Raw genomic sequence first — 21,154 nt, forward strand, 5'->3', positions numbered from 1 at the left:
ATGCCCAAGGCGAAGCGGTCAAAAGTCTGGCTGTACTTCGCAGCAAAATATGCAAACTCAGCAGCCTGCAACAAGTGCTTTAAGGTGGTATGGTGATACTGTGCAAAGGAGGTAACTCCTCGAATCTGATGAAACACCTAGCGACATATAGCATTTTGTTAAAAGCCGAGAAATGCACCGTATTTGATAGCTTGCTGCGAGACCTCACACCGAGCACATCTACTGCGGGTGTGGTGCCTGTTATCGGATGCGGAGTTAGCAACATCCCCCAAAAACCTGAGGAGTACAGTCCTGGCCCCTAGCCCTGCCAGTGTAGCAGAAATGATGACGGATGATGATGGCAGCAGCAGCAGCCGTTCTTCTCTGAGTGAGTGGTTTAATGTTGTTCGTGTGTAATTTACATTGAGTAGGCTAACCACATTATTAAATTAATGCATGTAAGGTGAACTAGCAAACACCGTCGTAGTTACATGCGGCTGTCTTCTTGTTTGATGGCAGATACTCCCTTCACCCTGGCCAAAAAGGCTAAAATGACAAAAGAAAAAGTGGAAAACAGTTAAACATGAGAGGTTTTTGGACAAAGTTTGTGGGGTTTTTTTCCATTGATTAAGCACTGCTTCCAGCCAAGAGTGATACCATATATCCCCTATAACTGCAGAAAAGGCTAACATTGTTATCTTTTAACAAAAAAACAGCTAAACATGAGAGGTTTTTGGACAAATTTTGTGTTCTCCATTCTTTAAGCACCAGTTCGAGCACCGGTTCGAGCACCGTTTAAGCACCGGCACCGTTTCAAAAGTACCGGTTTGGTACTGGTATCGGATAAAACCTAAACAATACCCATCCCTACATTCCAGTGTTTTCAGTGTGGGAGAAAGTACTCTGGGCCTTCACTATGAAAGGCAGAAACAAGTTTAACATTCAGAAACCTAAAGTATGTATCAGCAGCAGAATGGACCTAAAAATAAATGTTTGTTTCAGTTCTATGAAGCTTTGAGTATTTTGGATTAGTAGTACTGCTGTGTTTGTTGCATCATATTGCTGTAATTGTTTATATGCTTTATATATTTTGAGGTAAGTTGATCTATAGTGTTACATCATATTCCATAAGGATGTTATGTGTTTTTATACTTTCTACCCAGTTTGACCCATTTAGCAGAAGTCAGCCTGTTTAAGGCTCTGATATCTATTCTGTATGACTTAAAGCAGTTATGACATGGTATGATTTTCTCACACAATAAAGGAATATTTAATATATCAGTCTCCTCTTCATTTTATCAGAAAGAGTTATCACAGCTCATACATTTTCTTTTTATACATATATGTAAGCATTGAGCCAAATTTAGTAATGCCAACATACTGAAGGAACAACATTTGTCTCTTATATATGATACACCTATATATGCACTGTCAAAGATACTTGTCTTTGAGTGAAGATTTAAGGTGATAAGACATATAAATAACTGCAACTTGAATCTGTACTGAAGCTCATTATTTGACACAGAGTTCAAGTTCACTGCTGTAATAACTAATGATTAATATAATAACTATAATATTGACCATATTATAGTTACATTAGCAAAGTGAGATGACATTAGCTAATTGTTATTTACTAGCTAATCTTAAAATGACTGTTCAGTACAGAAATGAAGCCCAAAAATCATGTTTTACAGTCCTGTGGTCTCAGCCTCAGATACTTATCAAATCACACAAATCTCATGTAGAAACAAACAAACAAATGAACAAAATATGTTCTCCTTCATTTCTGTCAAACAAAGCTGTATGACACGTTTCCAGCGGTTAGTATCATGGTTGCTAGGCAACCAGCGCGACGGAGACTAGACCGTCCCATACAGCCCATGTGTTTGCAACAAATTTACTGTTTATTTTGCAAATCGAGCTCAACACTGCCCCTAGCGTCCTGGAGCACTTCCGTTGTGTTTTGGAGTTTGTAAGTGTTTTGGAGTTTGCATGTGTTTTGTATTTTGTAAGTGTTTTGGTGTTTGCATGTGTTTTGTATTTTGTAAGTGTTTTGGAGTTTGCAAGTGTTTTGTATTTTGTAAGTGTTTTGGAGTTTGCATGTGTTTTGGAGTTTGTAAGTGTTTTGGAGTTTGCATGTGTTTTGTATTTTGTAAGTGTTTTGGTGTTTGCATGTGTTTTGTATTTTGTAAGTGTTTTGGAGTTTGCAAGTGTTTTGTATTTTGTAAGTGTTTTGGAGTTTGCATGTGTTTTGGAGTTTGTAAGTGTTTTGGAGTTTGCATGTGTTTTGTATTTTGTAAGTGTTTTGTATTTTGTAAGTGTTTTGGCGTTTGCAAGTGTTTTGGAGTTTGCAAGTGTTTTGGAGTTTGCAAGTGTTTTGGAGTTTGTAAGTGTTTTGGAGTTTGTAAGTGTTTTGGAGTTTGCATGTGTTTTGTATTTTGCAAGTGTAAGAATTTTCACCCCCCTTGTCCACTATACTGTGCTGGAAACAAATCTGTCTTTCAGACTTGAAAGTGTCTATTCTTAATTCAACCTTTAATGATTGGTCCAGATACAGAAGTTAAAGCTGTCTGCTTTAACTTCTGGTTCATCACTGCTCATACAAAGATATTAAATACAGAGTGTGTGCAGTTGTGAGTGAAACAGGTTTACTTAAACATGCAAAAGACGGTATGAATCAGACCTACTCCTTTCATACAGTGAGGCCCTTTTTCACACAGAGGTGTAAATTTCTGTGCACTGATAGTTTCTACATGCATACATCGATCAGACATAACATGGATTCCACTAGATACCTGAATGTGTTCTGTGGTATCTACACCAAGATGTTAGCAACAAATCTTTTCAGTTAGCAATTTAGGGGTCAAGTCAACACCTCAGACTCATTGTTGTGCTACTCAAACCATTCCTGAAACACTTTTTCTTTTTGGCGATGCACATTGTCCTACTAAAAGTGGCTGCTGCCATCAAGGAATAAATGTTTTCATTAATGTTGTGCTGAGGTAGGTGGTACGTGTCAAAGTAGCATCTTCATGGATGGCAGAACCCAAGGTTTCCCAGCAGAACATTACCCAAAGCAACACACTATCTTCATCTGTGTTCCCCAAATTTTTCAGCACTTTCAACTACAGTAGCTTGTCTGTTTGTTCTGAACACAGAGGCAAGCCTTCACTCCAACATGTCGCTGGTTCATCACTGCTTGGTCATGGAAATCCATGCCAATGTTAGTCCCAGAGAAGGTTTGGAGCTTTGCAGTTACTGTTGATGTTGGTAAATTTGCTGTGGTTACTAAAAAGGTTTCATTTTGCAAGAACAAAATTTATAGTTGATTGTTTTTTCACAAACTGAGTTGTTACAGCGGTGGCCTTCTACTACAGTAAAACCCGCAAATATATTGAGCTAGCTAGGGTGACCCATTCTTTCAGATTGCAAAGATTTACTGCACTGCTTGGGGCTTGATTTTCATATGCCTGTGGCAAATGGACTGAAAACACTAAAATTTCAAGATTAAGAAGTGTGGCCCAACACTTTTGTCCATAAAGTGTATTCTAGACATTTGGTGGTAGACGTTTGAGCTATACTAGTCCTATATATAAAGTGACATTCAAATTCACAAACTCTGTGGTCATCACAACATACATACATACTTTTCTTTGTGATATATGTGTAATGTGAGACAGATATTAACTTGAGATATGTATTGGAACTCTATTTTCTGTACTGATTTGGTGACAGATCATGACATGAAATAACACTATTTGTGTATTTATATACTGTAAATATCTTCCCATATTTGAAAAGATGTCCTTTTAATCTACACAAGGTCATCTCTGTATCCAAACACCATTGGGTGTTAAACATAGAAATTATGAAAGACTTATGTCTTAGGCATATGACATATTACTATATTATTTCCTGAATGTACCTTTGTCTTGAAGATCGTTACATCGTGACTGAGCATGGGTCTCACTGATACACCAACCAAGTTTAACTGGAAACTTGCATTATCCCTCTATGTGAGCTGTGCCTGCACTAAATTCACAGGGCTCCGACAGCATGAAAATGAAAACCAGTTATTTTGCTGGACTGAGCCACTTTAGCTTAATTACCACAACTGAAAAACACTGCGTGGAGACAAAAGCTTTGAAAAACTGTGACTGACAAAATCCCGCACAAATGATTTTAACTACATCACTCACTGCTGAACTTTTTCATAAAATTTTAAAAGTAAATGAGGGAGGTTACAGCCCATCGAAATACATAATTGATATATTTTTTTAATATGGTAAAACGTGGTTAGTCAAAGCTCTTAAGTAACACAGCTACGAAGGCTTGGAAAGTGACCTTATGCTAGCAGTCCACTTCGTGCCATTTTGCGTAAAAATACAATACTGTCATTACAGTGGTCATTATTAATCTAATTTTGACGTATCATACTGTTTAGAACTTTTACTCAAAACTGCTATACGTTATTGTTTAAAACGTGTCGTATATTCGTACAAATTAAGATAATCTTACCTCGGACAAAATGGAGATCATCCACTGCTGAAGCGTGTGTGTCCTGCACGTGGCACAACAGACTACAGGCGGAAGTGTAGAATGATTGAAATGAAAATGCTTTCATTAGTTAAATCTATTAGATTTCTTCATTTTTCACAGTACTCATACATTTTTGTTAAATCTGCTCAACAAACTATTGCTTAATATACCCCAAACAAAATTGTGTAAATTTAAATAACTGAACATCTCAAAAATGTTTAATTTTGCTTAGATTTAATTAAAACAACACATACATGTTATAACTGAGTAATAGTTACTATTACTTTCCTATTAGATACTAATTAACCCAAATCACAGTTTTTACAGTGTAGGTGGCTTTTTTTTTGTTTTGTTTTGTTGTGTTTTTTTACTCACATCAGTTACCTGACACACCTGTTTTGATCTGCTTTCTTTATTGAAACCTCACAGTCATCACAAAGTGACTATTTAAAGGTGCCACTCCCTCAGTCATTCTCACCTCTACCTCTTACTCAAAGGAGCTTGCAAAGAAAAGCGTCTGGACTTCTTTAAGTTACTTGAAGACGTTTCACCTCTCATCCGAGAAGCTTCTTCAGTTCTAAGGTCAAATGGTGGAGAGTCCCAGATATAAACCTAGTGGGAGTATCCCCCCACAGAGCGACAAAAGGACCCCCTGATGATCCTCTAATCGCCTGAGCCAAGGTGTGAAACTGGGTGTGGGTCCCAATCAGCCAGAGTTTCGGGTGTGTTCATTGTGAAACCTGGCCCCACCTTATCATGCGAATTCCTGAGGTCAGATGGCCCAGGATGTGAGTGGGCGTTAAGGCGTCTGGGAAGGGATCTCAAAACTGGATTATAGATGGCAGAGAGTTGGTGTCGTAAACCACCGCCTCTGTTCAAAGATGGTCGCTCACAGTGGACATAGATGGCTTCTTTCACTCCTCTTTCAAACCATCTGTCCTCTCTGTCCAAAATGTGAACATTGGCATCCTCGAAAGAGTGTCCTTTATCCTTAAGATGCAGATGGACTGCTGAGTCTTGTCCTGTGGAGGTGGCTCTTCTTACTCCCACTAGGTTTATATCTGGGACTCTCCACCATTTGACCTTAGAACTGAAGAAGCTTCTCGGATGAGAGGTGAAACGTCTTCAAGTAACTTAAAGAAGTCCAGACGCTTTTCTTTGCAAGCTCCTTTGACTACGATGACCTGGATGACTGAGAACCTTCACAGACAAACTCTACCTCTTACAGCCACACCCTGCTTAGGTTACACCCAGGTTACACACATGCTTGTATTTTCAATTCCCAAGTCACCCCATGAGCAAAACATGTAGTTCAACATCAGTTTGTAAATCCACCTGTCCCAGCAGGCTGTGGTTTGTGGCTTGGCTTTCAAGGAAGAGGTGAGGCAGTTTTGTTTTGGTTTTACTGGCACATGATCAGAATGCTTTTGAATGCAGCAAGTTCACATAAGCAAAATGCAAAAGCAGAAAATAAAGAAAATAATCAAACATGCATCTTTGTCTTTATGACAGGAACAGTTTTCGTCCTCTTCCCATAATGGCACTTTGACATTTTAAGAAGTCAGGTGGATCAACACTAACTAAATCAACAATGGAAAAACTATCCTGAACACACAAACTCAATACATGAAGTGGCTTCAGATCTGACAGCTTTCAAGTTCAGTGCAGGGTAGCGGAGGAGGAGGGTTGGGCGTGGGGCTAGCAACCCCACCCTGTAAAAACTCCAACTGCTACGGAAACAGCAAGTGAATCTCATTATCGACTGATTTCATTGACTTCGAGAAGGCTTTTGACAGCGTCCACCGGCCGACTCTATGGGCTATCCTACGCCACAAAGGGAAGAAACATGGATCTTTAATTTTATGATAAATTCATTTTTAATTTCGAGTGATAAATCAAAGAAATATAGCACTAGAATATGGAAAAAACATAGTAAATCCCCTGAATGTATTATCAAATGAGCTGAAGTGAATTACAGAATTTAGTGGAAGTGTTCTCAGTTAAATGGTACAGTCGTGGGTGTGTGCACAACGCTGAAAAGAGCTGTGTCCCAAAATGTCGGCTGCATCCTCCGGAGGCCGCATTTGAAGCCCAATTACATCACAGCCAGGCAACGAAGGCAGTCCCAATTTGTCGACTCCTTCAAATGCGGCCGACAAATGTGTCCTTCATTTCCCCGAATTTGAAGGATGGGTCCGGTGTGTCCTTCGTGGTCCACCATATCCCAGAATTCATACCGCGGCCCAGCCAAATTTCAGCTGCCAACAATGTCGGCCGCTACTAAGTTTTAAAATTACTCTTATTAATCTTTCTGGGTCACAAAATAAACTTTTAACATATTTTCAGGCGAGAAAGTAGCTGTGTAAACTTCAAATATCTGCTTGGTTTATCAAGACATCGTATATTTGCAAAAGTGTGCCGACGTTTTCGGAGACGTCTGTTATCCACCCGCTCGATTGCAAGCCGGGGGGTTCAATGGTCACACAGCCGGCGAGAGCAGCGGACTCCCGGCTTCATCGTTTTCAGACCCCCGCTTTTTCGCTACTCAGGTTAAACATGATATATAAGTCACTCAGATAACTTAAAAATGTAATTGTTTTCCTTTTTTCTGTGTTTTATTTGTTCCGGAGTAAAGCGGTTTGGCTGAGATGAAAGTTATTAGATTATTAGATTAAATACAACTTAATCCATCGGGTGGGTTCCCAGAATTCATAGCGTGCAGCCAAACTCCAGTTTTCAGCAATGGCGGCAGTTACGGAGACTGTAGAAACGGCGGTCGAGGACTACATTTTTAAATGTAAGTTGTATTTGAAGTAGCAATACAAATGTCAAGATGTTTCTTAAAGTAGTTAACAAGGCAGTTCAATGGAAGTAATTTTTTACAGTCGTTAAACTTACGATTGTACAGTCCCGCTAGTTGTAAGTTTTCCGACCCCGCACTATCTTTCGCTACTCGGGTTAAGCATGATACATATAAGTCACTTAGATAACTTATAGATCTTAATGTTTGTTTGTTTTTTAACAATTTTATTTGTTCCTCTGTAAATCAGTTTGGCTGAGATTAAAGTTATAGTAGTTTTCACATTGCTGAATAAACGTCAAACAGAAAACCCATTAAACAGAAGTGTGAGATGGTTGATTGTACTCCAATGTCCTGTCATGTTTTAGGGAGCAAAGAGCAGACGACCAATTTCATTAAACTCCGGAGCGACAATGAGCAACTGTTTACCGGTGCCAAAAACCACTGTGGGTTGGAGGTACAGCAACAATATGCCGCTTTTAATCTGTTAGGCATAAGGGAGAGAGCTTAATCTGTCTTTTAGTCCAAAGTGTGTACATTTTGCTATGGATACTGTTCAGGAATTAAGAAGATTGATATGCTCTATTATTTTCTGTCTGTTAGGGCCATTCTTGAGAAGATGGGGCTGCAGGGTAAAGTCACCCCTTTGCAGGCGAAAAAAAATGGGACAATCTAAAAAAGAAATACAAAGTATGTACAGCTGTATTCAAATATGTTTTTGTTTTTTTTAGCAAGTTAGAAACTTATTCATGTAAACCTATACTGTTGCTTTTTTTCTCAACTGCCACTTTTTATTTCCTCTGCCTTTAGGACTTCAAGTATCCAGGGTCAGGCGAGGGAGTGAGCGGGAAGCCCGCTGCTGCTACATGGCCCTGGTTTGCCCTCATGGATGAGGTGTCAGGACAGAGGCCTTCTACCAAGCCTCCAGTGCTAATTGCTTCCATCCATGAGGACATTCCAGGGCCCAGTTCAGCAGTGGGCAACCAAGTGTTGGATGAGGAAGAGCAGGAAGATGAGGGCCAGGTGGAGCAAAGAGGTGCAAAAAGAAAGAAGGACAGGGATGAGTTTTTGGATTTAATCAGAGAGGACATGAGATTGCAGAGGGAAATGGAGGAAAGAAGAGCACAGGAGGCAAAAGATAGAATGGACAGACTGTTTGGTTTGCTTGAGAAACTTGTTGAAAAAAAGGATTAAATTTCTGTAAATAAAAATGTAAATGCTTCACCTTTATTTGCATTGTTTTTCCTTTTTTTTTTTTTTTAAAGAAACTATGTACAACATAACTTTTATCAACACAATTAATTAAAATGTCTGAAAAAAGTAACAATAGAAAAAACAACAAAAAACATGAATTCTTAAGAATTATTATTACATTCAGGATTAACCTGAGCGTCCCAGTAAGCACAGGTACTTTTAACCAGGCCTGATCTTTGGCTGAGCAGGAAGTCTCGGGCAGTGCTGCTGAATGTGCTGGACCAGGACCAGAGAGATAGAGGAGGTGCCACAAGCAAGACCTTGGTTTGTATTTCCAGCTAGCAAGTGGAGCATCATACAGGGTGATCTTCATAAGGTCTAGGGATGCTCGTTTCCCCTGTCCACCACATCATCTGTCACTTGGGTTTGCAGGGCTGATGTAACTGACGGCTGCCATGTCACTGAGATGTATTCAGAAAGATGCAAACAATCCTGTTAATAAAGATCTAACAAGTAATATCTAAAAAAATGCTCTACTAACAGAATACTTGCCTGTTTAAAAATATTCATGGTCTTGGGGTAGCTCCTCCAGGGCAGACACCTCAGCAGATAGCTGGTCCCGCCAGGGAGCACCACTGACTGCCTCCAAACCCATCTCCCCCTCATCTTGCACATCATCCTCAGGTGCATCCTCCGGGTCCATAGCGTCACCAGCACCGAGGCAGATGTTGTGTAGGACAGCACATGCTGTTATGACCTGAAACAGATGGGTTTTTTTGTTTTTTTAAAAAGAAACAAATAAGGTGTTTATAAATGTACATACACTAAAGTTCCCATTATATCATTATAATTTTTTGAAAAAGAATGGCACTATATTGTAATGACTTACATGTGGTACAAAGGTGTGGTGCACCTCCAGCGCTTGAAGGAAGATGGCCCGGAACCTCGTCTTCATCATTCCAAAAGCATGCTCTATAATAGAGCGTGCCCTGGAATGATGAGAGTTGAAGTGCTGGGCTCCCACATCTTGAACTGGCCTCTTGTACGGAGTGATGAGGGGAAGTGGATGCTGGAGACATGGGTACCCTCCATCTGCTAAGATGAAATGCCCTGGAGGAGGGTAAATGGCCTGCCGGTACAGTGGGCTGTTGCGTAGCACCCTGGAGTCATGCACTGACCCAGGCCAGCCCACATATGTATCGATGACCCTGTGGACGATGCGGTGAACAGTGGAGCGAGGAATAGCAAACACTCTGGAAACAACTCTGTAGGATGCTCCACTTGCCAGCCAGAAAAGAAACACAAGGACCTCAATAGTGGCACCCCAACCATGTGGCCGATCCTGGTTAAGGAGGTTCAGCAGCACTTTCAGAGACTCCCTGCTCAGACGAAAATCAGGCCTAGTGTCCTCATTATTAAAAAACCTGTCCAGGACTGGGACACTCAGGTTAATCCTGCAGTACTGTGGTCTCGCCTGGTGAAGGAAAATAAGGAAAATGTTTTATTCTTGTCATTATTATGAATGTTGCTCTTGTTCTTTAAAAAAAAACGTGTCAAAACTTTATTTTGATTATCATACTTAAGTAAAATTCACTGGTTAACTGATAAAAGATAAAAGAGCGAATAAAATCACTTCTACATTGGAGTTTTATTTAGCTAGTAAACAGATTTCAAATACACACATAAATGATGGGGAAAAAAACTGAAGACATGTATTTTCACTGTACCTGAGTTATCTCTTAGTCGGAGATAAATCAGTCGTCTGCGACGGCTGATTTGTTGTAACTCTTCGATTAACAAAAATAAGAGAAAAATACAGAGAGTTTCAATGATATCCATTATTTCACCGAGGGGGAGAAAGCGGTAAGGGCGGTAACAGCTGGTGACGTAAATCTGAAGGCTAGACCGTCCCATTTCACAAGCCTCGCACTTCTGGCCTTCTCGGTCTTCGAAGGACCCGGCCCACGTAGACCACGAAGGCCGGGTCCTCCGAAGGATGCAGCCGACGTTTTGGGACACAGCTAAGGATTTGCATTTGCATAACAAGACAGAGTGACAGCACACACAGAGTTATCATTCTTCCAGCAGCACAGCAGAGGAGCCTAAGACACACACACCACAGGCCAGTATAGTTTAGGTTACCCTAAAATGGTATGATGAAATAACCACTTTTGTTTGTAATAAACAGAGCTCATAGATGAAAAAGGCTGTATAAGTTTGTAGACCAAAGTAAATTATGTTGCATGAGAAAGTTTAATAGCTGAGATGTATTTTGTCAGAACTTGAGTTTGTGTGAACTGAATATAATTGCTGGTCTATAAAAAGCTCAGAGGGATAATTTACAGGAACATTGTCACATGGTTTGTAGTGACGCATTATGCATTGTTTTGAGTTCACTTGGTTTTATCTGTGAAGTTCACAAACACATCAGTGGACTGGAGTAACCAGAATAAAGAAATTATAGGTGTGACAACACCTTCGGGCTGTTTTCAGCAGTTATCCTCTCCAGTTCAGAGAAGATAATTTTGTGATGAATTCATGTAATGCAGGAATATTACATAGTGTAAATCATGTAAAGCAAACTGAGTAGATTCCAAGAATAAACCTTCTGAGGAAGGACAGGGGGGATCATAGTAAGTGCTCTTTGTCCTCTTATGCAAGTGAGCTCAATTAATTGGAATAATTTAGTGGTTGCTCATTTTTACTGCACAGTCGTGGGTGTGTGCACACTTGCCTGAAAAGGTTCCATGGTAGTGCCAAATACCAGAGTGACAGCATATAATTTCATCTTCACGGCAGCACAGCAGAGGACTAAAACACATGCAGCAAAGGTGTCGGGGTCCTGGGTCTGAGCAACCCAGGGACCCTGAGCAGTCATGGACTAGTATTACAATGTTTGTATTTTGTATTGCTGTCCCTCGTTCTCCCTGCGTGTAGATATGTGTGTATGTAGGTGTGGGTGGGGGTGTGGCCCTGGCAGGTGATTGGCCACGCCTGAAGACCGTAACACACCTGCGGCTGATCAGGCCCCGTCGGAGGAGCTACTTGAGAGTGTGGTGAAGCTCTCTCCGACGCTGGATCATTGCGTGGCTTCACGTTAGTCTCTCGACCAGTTCCTAGTTTGAGTCTGCTGCATTATTGTGTGTCTGACGGCTTCCTCTCTCTTATGTCCCCAGGAGTTACGGGGAGACGAGAGGACAGCGAGCACGGGGTGCTCATCACAGAGAAGCGGAGACAGGAGCACTAGCACTGGGAAGAGGACACGTCATGGGAGTCGGGAGAGCATGGGATTTATTGTCATGTCTGTCCATCACTGTAAATAAACGCACTGCTTGTACATAGAGCACCGCGCCTGGGTCCTCCTTCCCTACACCCCCACGGTCTGCCAGCCAGACCGTGACAAAAGGTCAGTACAATGTCAGTTACCATAAGATAAAGGCAGATTGTAAGTAATCACTGTTTGTAATGTGGCTGCTGGAGGCTGTGTAAGTTTCTACAGCAGAGAAGTACAATGTGTTCCGTGAGAAAGTTTACATGGTCACATTCCTTTTACGTTTTCTCTCTTTTGGCTGCAGATCATCAACATGACGGCTGCCAGCTATCTTCTGACTGAAGAGCAGCTTTTGTGCTGCATCTGTCTGGACGTGTTCAGGGATCCCGTCACACTCCCATGTGGACACAACTTCTGCAAAGACTGCATCACGGAACATTTGAATTTTAATTCCCAGCGCAAGTGTCCCATGTGCAAAGAGCAGGTGGATAGGAAATATAAGCTCGGTGTGAATACTTTCATATCTGAGATGGCTGTTCAGTTTAGAAAAACTGTTGGAAAGAAAGCTGATGATAGCTCAGAACAACACAATGCCATACAAGAAAAAGGTTCTTATGATGCTCCTGCTGCACCTAAACGGACATCCCTGAAGTCCTGCCTGTTCATAATTCTTAGCTTAACCTTTCTTACACTCTTCTTTGTAGCTAATCTACATTTTCATCAAACAGTGTCCATCTTAAAAACTCACAAGCTGTTTAATTCTGTGGAGAAAGAAGAAGACAGGATGTGTGCTGAGCATGGCAAACCTTTGGACTTCTATTGCAAGAATGAACAAATGATCATATGTCAGTCATGTGTGGACACAGATCACAGATTTCACCGGGTAGTTCCCCTGAAAGAGGAATACGAAGCAAAAAAAAACACAACTTGGGATAACAGAGGCTAAAATTCTCCACATGATCCAAGAGAGACAAAGAAAAGTCCACGAGCTCAAACAATCTTTCAAGCTCAGCACAGAAGCTGCAGACAGAGAGACAGCAAATGGTGTTCGGGTCTTCTCGGCTCTGATTAAGTCTCTGGAAAGAGCTCAGGCAGAGCTAATCGAGATGACTGAAGAGAACCAGAAAAGGACAGAGAAACAGACCAAAGTTTATATCACAGAGCTGGAGCAGGAGGCCTTTGAGCTGACGAGGAGACGTGATGAGATGGAGGAACTCTCACGCTCTAAAGACCGTCTTGGTTTCCTCCAGAGCTTTCCGTCCCTGAATGCTGCTCCACCCACCAAAGACTGGACAGATGTCAGCATCTGTCCAGCAATATACGAGGGAATCACAAGGACAGCTTTGGTGAAAGCTGTGGATGAGCTGACAGAGACCATCAGAAATGAGGTGAAGATGATACGGGACGCTCAGTTCAACAACATTCGGCAGAATGCGGTGGATGTTACTTTGGATCCTGATACGGCACATCCTGCTCTCATCCTGTCCAATGATGGGAAGCAAGTTCATTGTGGTGATGAATGGAAGGAACTGCCAGACAGCTCAAAAAGATTTGAACCTGCAATTTCTGTTTTAGGGACACGAGGCTTCTCTTGTGGAAGACTTTACTATGACGTCCAGGTTAAAGGAAAGACTGGGTGGACGTTAGGAGTGGCCAAAGGGTCGGTCAATAGGAAGGGAGAAATTAAACTTAACCCAGAGAACGGCTACTGGGCTATATGTCTGAGGGACAGAAATGAGTACTTTGCACTTGCTGCCCATCCTGTCCCTCTCTCTGTGAATGATCACCCAGAGAAGGTGAGAGTTTTTGTGGATTATGAGGAGGGTTTGGTTTCCTTTTATGATGTAAATGCTGCAGTTCTTCTTCACTCACATACTGGCCAAACCTTCACAGAGAAACTTTATCCATTTTTCAGTCCTGGTAGTAGTGACAGTGGCACAAACACTGCCCCCCTAATCATCACTCCTGTCAAACAGCAAAGATTGGACTAATTTTTTTCTTTTTGTTGATGTTGTTTGTCAAGAGATGTATTCTAAAACACTTCTTCAGCAGAGAATCAGAGAGGAGAAACACACAGGTTTTCTTGCTAGCAAGGGCAGCCACCAGAGCGCTCGCACGAGAGTGAGGGCTCAGAGACTCGCAGCTCTGAGACTGCCCTGGTCTTTATTTTATACATCAGTGGGTGTTTGTTCCTTACATTGGAATGTGGATGTTTATATGTATGTGTGTGCGTTCAGATGCATGTATAGTGTGTGCTACAGTGTAAGCTGTTCTTCCTTGCATGTATGTGTGTTAGTACGCTTGCATGCAGGGCCTGTCTCACCCCAAAAGGGCATTTTCTTAACAGCTGCCTTTCTCTCGCGTGTGTTAAGAAAGGCAAATGTGCTTGTAGTAGTTGTGAGATTATTATGCTGTTATATATTACATTATACCTGTAATCAAAATGAGTACTGATACTGCTGTAGGCCACATCATACTTCTTGTGTAATCAGTATGTAGATTTAGTTTGCATCATACTTCTGAGTTAAAAGAATGTGAAAATCATTAGATTCATTAGATAGGTTTGTATTATCCTATACTGCTGACTTACTGTGAGTGAGTTACACTGTTTTCTGATAGTAGAGACAACAGAGCACATTCATTACCTCCACCTTTGTTGGAAGCAGAAAAACAGGGAGAAAGGGTCATAACTCAGGCTCACTGGGAGTTAAAAAGAATGTAAATGCTTAGTTTGTGGGTGTGGCGCATTTTGTATGGCTTCTTTTCTTTTGTTTAGTAGCTTTCTGCCTTCACCTGAGAGGGTGTGCCCTAAGTATGTGACTTCAGGTCTCCATAATTAGAGTTTATTTAAAGATACCTTGTGGCCTTAACTCAGCCAAGTGACCCTTCCTCTGTGTGGCCAGTCACTAAAATGTCATCTATGTTAGAGTAGAGTGTTTGATAAGTCTATCACTGAGAACCATTGTTCTTTTGGAGTGACTTGATTCAGTATAGAGTAGGGATTTGCTACTACTGGTGGCATCATTTCAGTGATTTCATTTATTGCTCGCAGATCATGCACTAGACGGTATTTTGCAGTATTAGCTTTCTTCACCACTTAAACAAAACATCACTCTTTGTTTGCTTTATTATTATTATTAAATTCTCCTTTCTCAAAAACAGAAAATGAAGTTGTAGTTGTTCTTTGCTGAGAACCACAAAAACCCCTTCTTCTTTTTTTTTCAAGACAAGAAACTAAGTTTTAACTTTTCTGATTTGTCACCTAAAACAAAGCAAACAACCCAGCTCTCAGCTGGCTCTGAACTTATCATCATCAAGGTCGCATGGTGAGAGCCACTTCAGAAGTCACAGTACTCCTCACTCAAGCAACACGTCAAAAACAAAAAAAAAACAAAAACTCAGCACACTACACAGAGAACAACAGCCAAGACACAACTGAAGATGCTGTTCTTCTTTGTTCTCCTTGAACTTTAGAATAAACTTCATCTGCATTAGTAAATCATATGCCTAATCATTATATGTCACTGTGATCCACAAGTGTGATCACAAATTTACTTATTTTTAAAAACAAAACAAAACAAAAAACAAATTGCTGATGGCATGAACGCTTTACACACATGAGTCAGGGTGCAAAAAAAGCTGCTGCCAAAGGCAAATCAGAAGTATGAGGGGAAAAAACTGAGCTCACAGACAGCTGCATGTTTGAGCTCTCATGCAGCTCCTGCTCTAAAAAACGTGTTACTTGCTCATCAGCTTAGCAGTGACCACATATTTAATTCAGCTTCTTTTGTAGCTTTAGCTGTTATATACAGGGTTTAGCTTATTAGTTGTTAGTATAGGTGTGCTCTATATTTCAGCAATGTCTCATCTAGGATGACAGGTTTTCAAGCAGGTCAAATGCCTCTATGCACTTATTTAGTTTAGGTACTTTCTTTATTTTCTTCATCTCATATATCATTGTACTGAATTTGAGCAAACCTTAAGCTTAATGCAGACTGCTTTTAACGGTTATCCACCTCACATCATATCTGACTGAGGTGCCCCTTCATATTAATATTATTTCATTATTATTCATCATTATTATTATCTTTTTATATTAAAACAGCAATGGTATATTACAATATTTTATTTATATTTTATTTTGTATCCACCAAGGGCTGTGGGTGATCTGCAGTTTCACCCTTTCCCAAGCTGGAGACATTTTCCTTTTCACACACTTTCCTTGGCTGAACAATAACACAACCTTAATATACCTTATGCATCTCTCTATTTCATTTAATATGTGTTTGTGTGAATCGTGTATTTTCTTTCATTCTATTCATTCTGGGCATGATCTTCATCCCAACTATGTTTCATTGTTAATACCAGTTTACAGGTTGTTATCCTTGCTATTATTAGTTTGAAAACATTAAAGATAAGCTCTAATATAATTTAGCCTTTTGTTTATTTTACTTTATTCCTCTTGTATTTATATGTATCCAGACGGGTCTGTTTCCAACCCTTTTTAAACTACTTTAAACTACTTTGATCTCTAATTTTCACTTGGTGAGGGATTATTATGTTCTTCCTAGTCTGAACTGCTCTCTTCACCTGAGCTGCTATCCTATTCTGAGTCACTGTCTTCTTTGTTTCTTACAGTCACGTACAAAATGTCCCTCTTTTCCACACCTCCAGCATGTAGTGCTAAAGCCACTGTTTGGTGTGTGTGTAGGCCTGCCTCTACCTCTTTCTCTTCCCCTATGCATTCCTTTCCCTTTGTTTTGGATTAGTCCTGCTCCGGCTTGTTGTTTTTCTAAACATTTCTCGTCAGGTGTTAATTTTGCTCGTTTATTTTCCATTTTCAAAGATTTTTGCTGGGCCGTCACTGGCACGCTTGACTTCAGAGTGGTTTACTGATACGGCCTTCGACTTCACCCTAAAGGTGAAGCGGTATCAGTTTTATGAGATGAAACTCAACCGTTCTCCTTTGTCACCAGTGCGTGAGCCTCAGCAAAGAAAACATAAAATGGAAGTAGTTCAGCAGCGTATTGTGCTGTAAAATCAACTTACTTCCAGACACATACACACATAGACACTAATTCGGTTCCTTTCGGCGAATCCTAACCTATTTTATTTTTCTATTTTGTTCGTTACAGTGTTATAGTGTTTCTCACCCTCGGACGTCTCACTGGTGGTTCGGATCATCAGACTGAATCCCACCACCATGGACCAGACTATAAAATTCACGTCCCGGGGCTTTCGTCCTCGTCTAAGAGGGCTGTGCACAGACTTCGGTGCTGGCTTCCCACGGCGTCAGGAATCAGTGCTGGATCATTGGAACAGAGTCACAGATAACAGTTCTGATGTTTCTGCTCCGGCTACGAAGGACCAAAATAATGTCAAGAGATGTATTCTAAAACACTTCTTCAGCAGAGAATCAGAGAGGAGAAACACACAGGTTTTCTTGCTAGCAAGGGCAGCCACCAGAGCGCTCGCACGAGAGTGAGGGCTCAGAGACTCGCAGCTCTGAGACTGCCCTGGTCTTTATTTTATACATCAGTGGGTGTTTGTTCCTTACATTGGAATGTGGATGTTTATATGTATGTGTGTGCGTTCAGATGCATGTATAGTGTGTGCTACAGTGTAAGCTGTTCTTCCTTGCATGTATGTGTGTTAGTACGCTTGCATGCAGGGCCTGTCTCACCCCAAAAGGGCATTTTCTTAACAGCTGCCTTTCTCTCGCGTGTGTTAAGAAAGGCAAATGTGCTTGTAGTAGTTGTGAGATTATTATGCTGTTATATATTACATTATACCTGTAATCAAAATGAGTACTGATACTGCTGTAGGCCACATCATACTTCTTGTGTAATCAGTATGTAGATTTAGTTTGCATCATACTTCTGAGTTAAAAGAATGTGAAAATCATTAGATTCATTAGATAGGTTTGTATTATCCTATACTGCTGACTTACTGTGAGTGAGTTACACTGTTTTCTGATAGTAGAGACAACAGAGCACATTCATTACCTCCACCTTTGTTGGAAGCAGAAAAACAGGGAGAAAGGGTCATAACTCAGGCTCACTGGGAGTTAGAAAGAATGTAAATGCTTAGTTTGTGGGTGTGGCGCATTTTGTATGGCTTCTTTTCTTTTGTTTAGTAGCTTTCTGCCTTCACCTGAGAGGGTGTGCCCTAAGTATGTGACTTCAGGTCTCCATAATTAGAGTTTATTTAAAGATACCTTGTGGCCTTAACTCAGCCAAGTGACCCTTCCTCTGTGTGGCCAGTCACTAAAATGTCATCTATGTTAGAGTAGAGTGTTTGATAAGTCTATCACTGAGAACCATTGTTCTTTTGGAGTGACTTGATTCAGTATAGAGTAGGGATTTGCTACTACTGGTGGCATCATTTCAGTGATTTCATTTATTGCTCGCAGATCATGCACTAGACGGTATTTTGCAGTATTAGCTTTCTTCACCACTTAAACAAAACATCACTCTTTGTTTGCTTTATTATTATTATTAAATTCTCCTTTCTCAAAAACAGAAAATGAAGTTGTAGTTGTTCTTTGCTGAGAACCACAAAAACCCCTTCTTCTTTTTTTTTCAAGACAAGAAACTAAGTTTTAACTTTTCTGATTTGTCACCTAAAACAAAGCAAACAACCCAGCTCTCAGCTGGCTCTGAACTTATCATCATCAAGGTCGCATGGTGAGAGCCACTTCAGAAGTCACAGTACTCCTCACTCAAGCAACACGTCAAAAACAAAAAAAAAACAAAAACTCAGCACACTACACAGAGAACAACAGCCAAGACACAACTGAAGATGCTGTTCTTCTTTGTTCTCCTTGAACTTTAGAATAAACTTCATCTGCATTAGTAAATCATATGCCTAATCATTATATGTCACTGTGATCCACAAGTGTGATCACAAATTTACTTATTTTTAAAAACAAAACAAAACAAAAAACAAATTGCTGATGGCATGAACGCTTTACACACATGAGTCAGGGTGCAAAAAAAGCTGCTGCCAAAGGCAAATCAGAAGTATGAGGGGAAAAAACTGAGCTCACAGACAGCTGCATGTTTGAGCTCTCATGCAGCTCCTGCTCTAAAAAACGTGTTACTTGCTCATCAGCTTAGCAGTGACCACATATTTAATTCAGCTTCTTTTGTAGCTTTAGCTGTTATATACAGGGTTTAGCTTATTAGTTGTTAGTATAGGTGTGCTCTATATTTCAGCAATGTCTCATCTAGGATGACAGGTTTTCAAGCAGGTCAAATGCCTCTATGCACTTATTTAGTTTAGGTACTTTCTTTATTTTCTTCATCTCATATATCATTGTACTGAATTTGAGCAAACCTTAAGCTTAATGCAGACTGCTTTTAACGGTTATCCACCTCACATCATATCTGACTGAGGTGCCCCTTCATATTAATATTATTTCATTATTATTCATCATTATTATTATCTTTTTATATTAAAACAGCAATGGTATATTACAATATTTTATTTATATTTTATTTTGTATCCACCAAGGGCTGTGGGTGATCTGCAGTTTCACCCTTTCCCAAGCTGGAGACATTTTCCTTTTCACACACTTTCCTTGGCTGAACAATAACACAACCTTAATATACCTTAGTAGTTCTTGAATCTTGTTATCTCTAGTTTGCAGGAATTACAACTGGTTAAAACATGGTTTAATTAATAGTTTTACCCATTAGCGTGACCTGCCACTGACTGTTGTGGTAATGTAAAGTTGTATCTCAACGAAGTTCAAGTCTTTTAGAGAGTTGAAATTGTAGCTCATAGTGAATGATGGAAAAACCCTGACACACATGAAAGGTGATCTTACAGCACCTTACACCTCTAGTGTAGTGCTGACTTTGTCTTTTTAATCAAAGAAAATTGTTGCCTGAAATCCGGTGTCTCAGTCTGATGGTGGGTTTTTTTCTTCCACACCCCCTTTTTTTTGTTGTTGTTTTTTCCCAAGTTACTAGCGTACATCTTTTTGTTCATGTTTTTTAAAGTGCTTTCATGAACGTTTCAGTTCCATATCTGAATAGCATACCAGTAACTTGATCTATTTTTACTGCGGTTTTTAGAAGTGTTTGACATGTGACAAATAGTTTTTCCCTCTTTTTAAAAAAAAATTTAATTGTGTTTTTTTTTTTTACTATGCAGTTTTGGTTTGTTTTGGTTTGGTTTGGGTTTTTTAAGTGCTACATGAAGAATTTCTTATAATACTGTCATTAACCCTTTCTCTGACAATATTGGTTGTTGGAAGGTTTTTTGTCCCATTCATATTTATATTGCCCCAAATCACAATAACAGCCACCTCAAGGCACTTTACATTTTAAGGTAAAGGCTACTTTAATGGAGAGAAAATCCCAGCAATCAAATTGACCCCTATGGGGTGAGGGGACAGATTTATGTTATGCTTTCAAGCAAATATTCACTTTAGAAGTGAGTATTTGCCAACACTAACTAAACACTCAGAGTAAACTGACCTGTTTCACTGAGAACTTGGCTGGATCACAAGGCTATGATGGGTGTGTCAAAACTGTTGCGATTTTAGTTTTAGCATTTTAATTCTCATAATACCCGGAAGACAAGTACAAAATGGCTTAGGGTTGAATCAGTAGCATACATGTTGACAGATGTTGGCTGTTTAGATATTGTCTAGATAGTTCAGTGATGACTTCAGGACCGGTTCGTGACTAAAGCGAACTTGTTTTATGACAGTTGCGTGCTTAAAGAGAGAACTGTCACTCTGAATTGTAACATTCTACTGAGAATAACCACAAACTTACAAAAGGTAACTATCCATATTAGAAGGGAAAGAATCTAAAATAACAGGTGACAATTAATTACTTGCTTGCATTCACTAGATTTATCCAATTATTCTACACTCTTTATCATTATATAAGACAATGATATCTGCCTGCAGTGCAGCTATATGCAAAATAATGCTGTTCAAATATCATTTACTCACACTTTATTATTACACTTACACTGATGCTCCAAACACTAATATGCATATTCATCTTTGATTCACCAAATCTACCAAGCTTGTTTTGTTCATACAACTCTGTGCCAACTAGTAAGAGTCACTAATGGGTTTATATATTTACACCACATAACACTGGATGGATGTTTGTACAATACAATATTTGATATTTACACCTGTAATGTTGGTGTTTCTCGTTTTGGTCATTTTCTGTTGATCTTTTTTCCCCTTTTCATCGTGGTCCTCTTTTTTTGTTTTATATCAAAATCTGGAATCAGTTCTTACTTTTAACCTCTCCTTTTACAGATTTTGTGGCAGTTCCATGTATTTTGGTCAGCATTGTGTCCCTTCAAGTATTTCCTTTTGTCATTTTTCATCTCTTTTA

General features: G+C 39.9%; 1 protein-coding gene and 1 pseudogene across 2 annotated transcripts; one reads left to right on the plus strand and one right to left on the minus strand.

Annotated features, from left to right (window-relative positions):
- Nucleotides 1-9,068: 9,068 nt before the first annotated feature.
- LOC146369555 (uncharacterized) lies at nt 9,069-11,390 on the minus strand. Its single transcript, XM_084910697.1, has 3 exons — nt 11,247-11,390; nt 9,402-9,986; nt 9,069-9,269 (listed from the first exon to the last, which is right to left on the minus strand). The coding sequence occupies exons 1-3, from the start codon at nt 11,388-11,390 to the stop codon at nt 9,069-9,071; spliced, it is 930 nt and encodes a 309-aa protein (XP_084766823.1).
- Nucleotides 11,391-11,580: 190 nt separating this feature from the next.
- LOC146369556 (nuclear factor 7, brain-like) lies at nt 11,581-14,472 on the plus strand (annotated as a pseudogene). The gene is made up of 2 exons (XR_014797280.1): nt 11,581-11,918; nt 12,088-14,472. The product of XR_014797280.1 is annotated as a nuclear factor 7, brain-like (transcript).
- The last annotated feature ends 6,682 nt before the right edge of the window (nt 14,473-21,154 follow it).

Source organism: Perissodus microlepis, chromosome 17, assembly GCF_051167445.1.
Source record: "Perissodus microlepis isolate ML-2025 ecotype Zambia chromosome 17, ASM5116744v1, whole genome shotgun sequence".
NCBI classification, from domain to species: domain Eukaryota; kingdom Metazoa; phylum Chordata; class Actinopteri; order Cichliformes; family Cichlidae; genus Perissodus; species Perissodus microlepis.

Excerpts from the sequence above, each read along its gene's own strand:
- LOC146369555 (XM_084910697.1), bottom strand. The coding sequence starts at position 11,390 with ATGACTGCTCAGGGTCCCTGGGTTGCTCAGACCCAGGACCCCGACACC. Across the intron at positions 9,987-11,246 it reads CTACCATGGAACCTTTTCAG|GCGAGACCACAGTACTGCAG; the intron begins GCAAGTGTGCAC and ends TTCCTTCACCAG. Across the intron at positions 9,270-9,401 it reads ACCACACCTTTGTACCACAT|GTCATAACAGCATGTGCTGT; the intron begins GTAAGTCATTAC and ends CATCTGTTTCAG.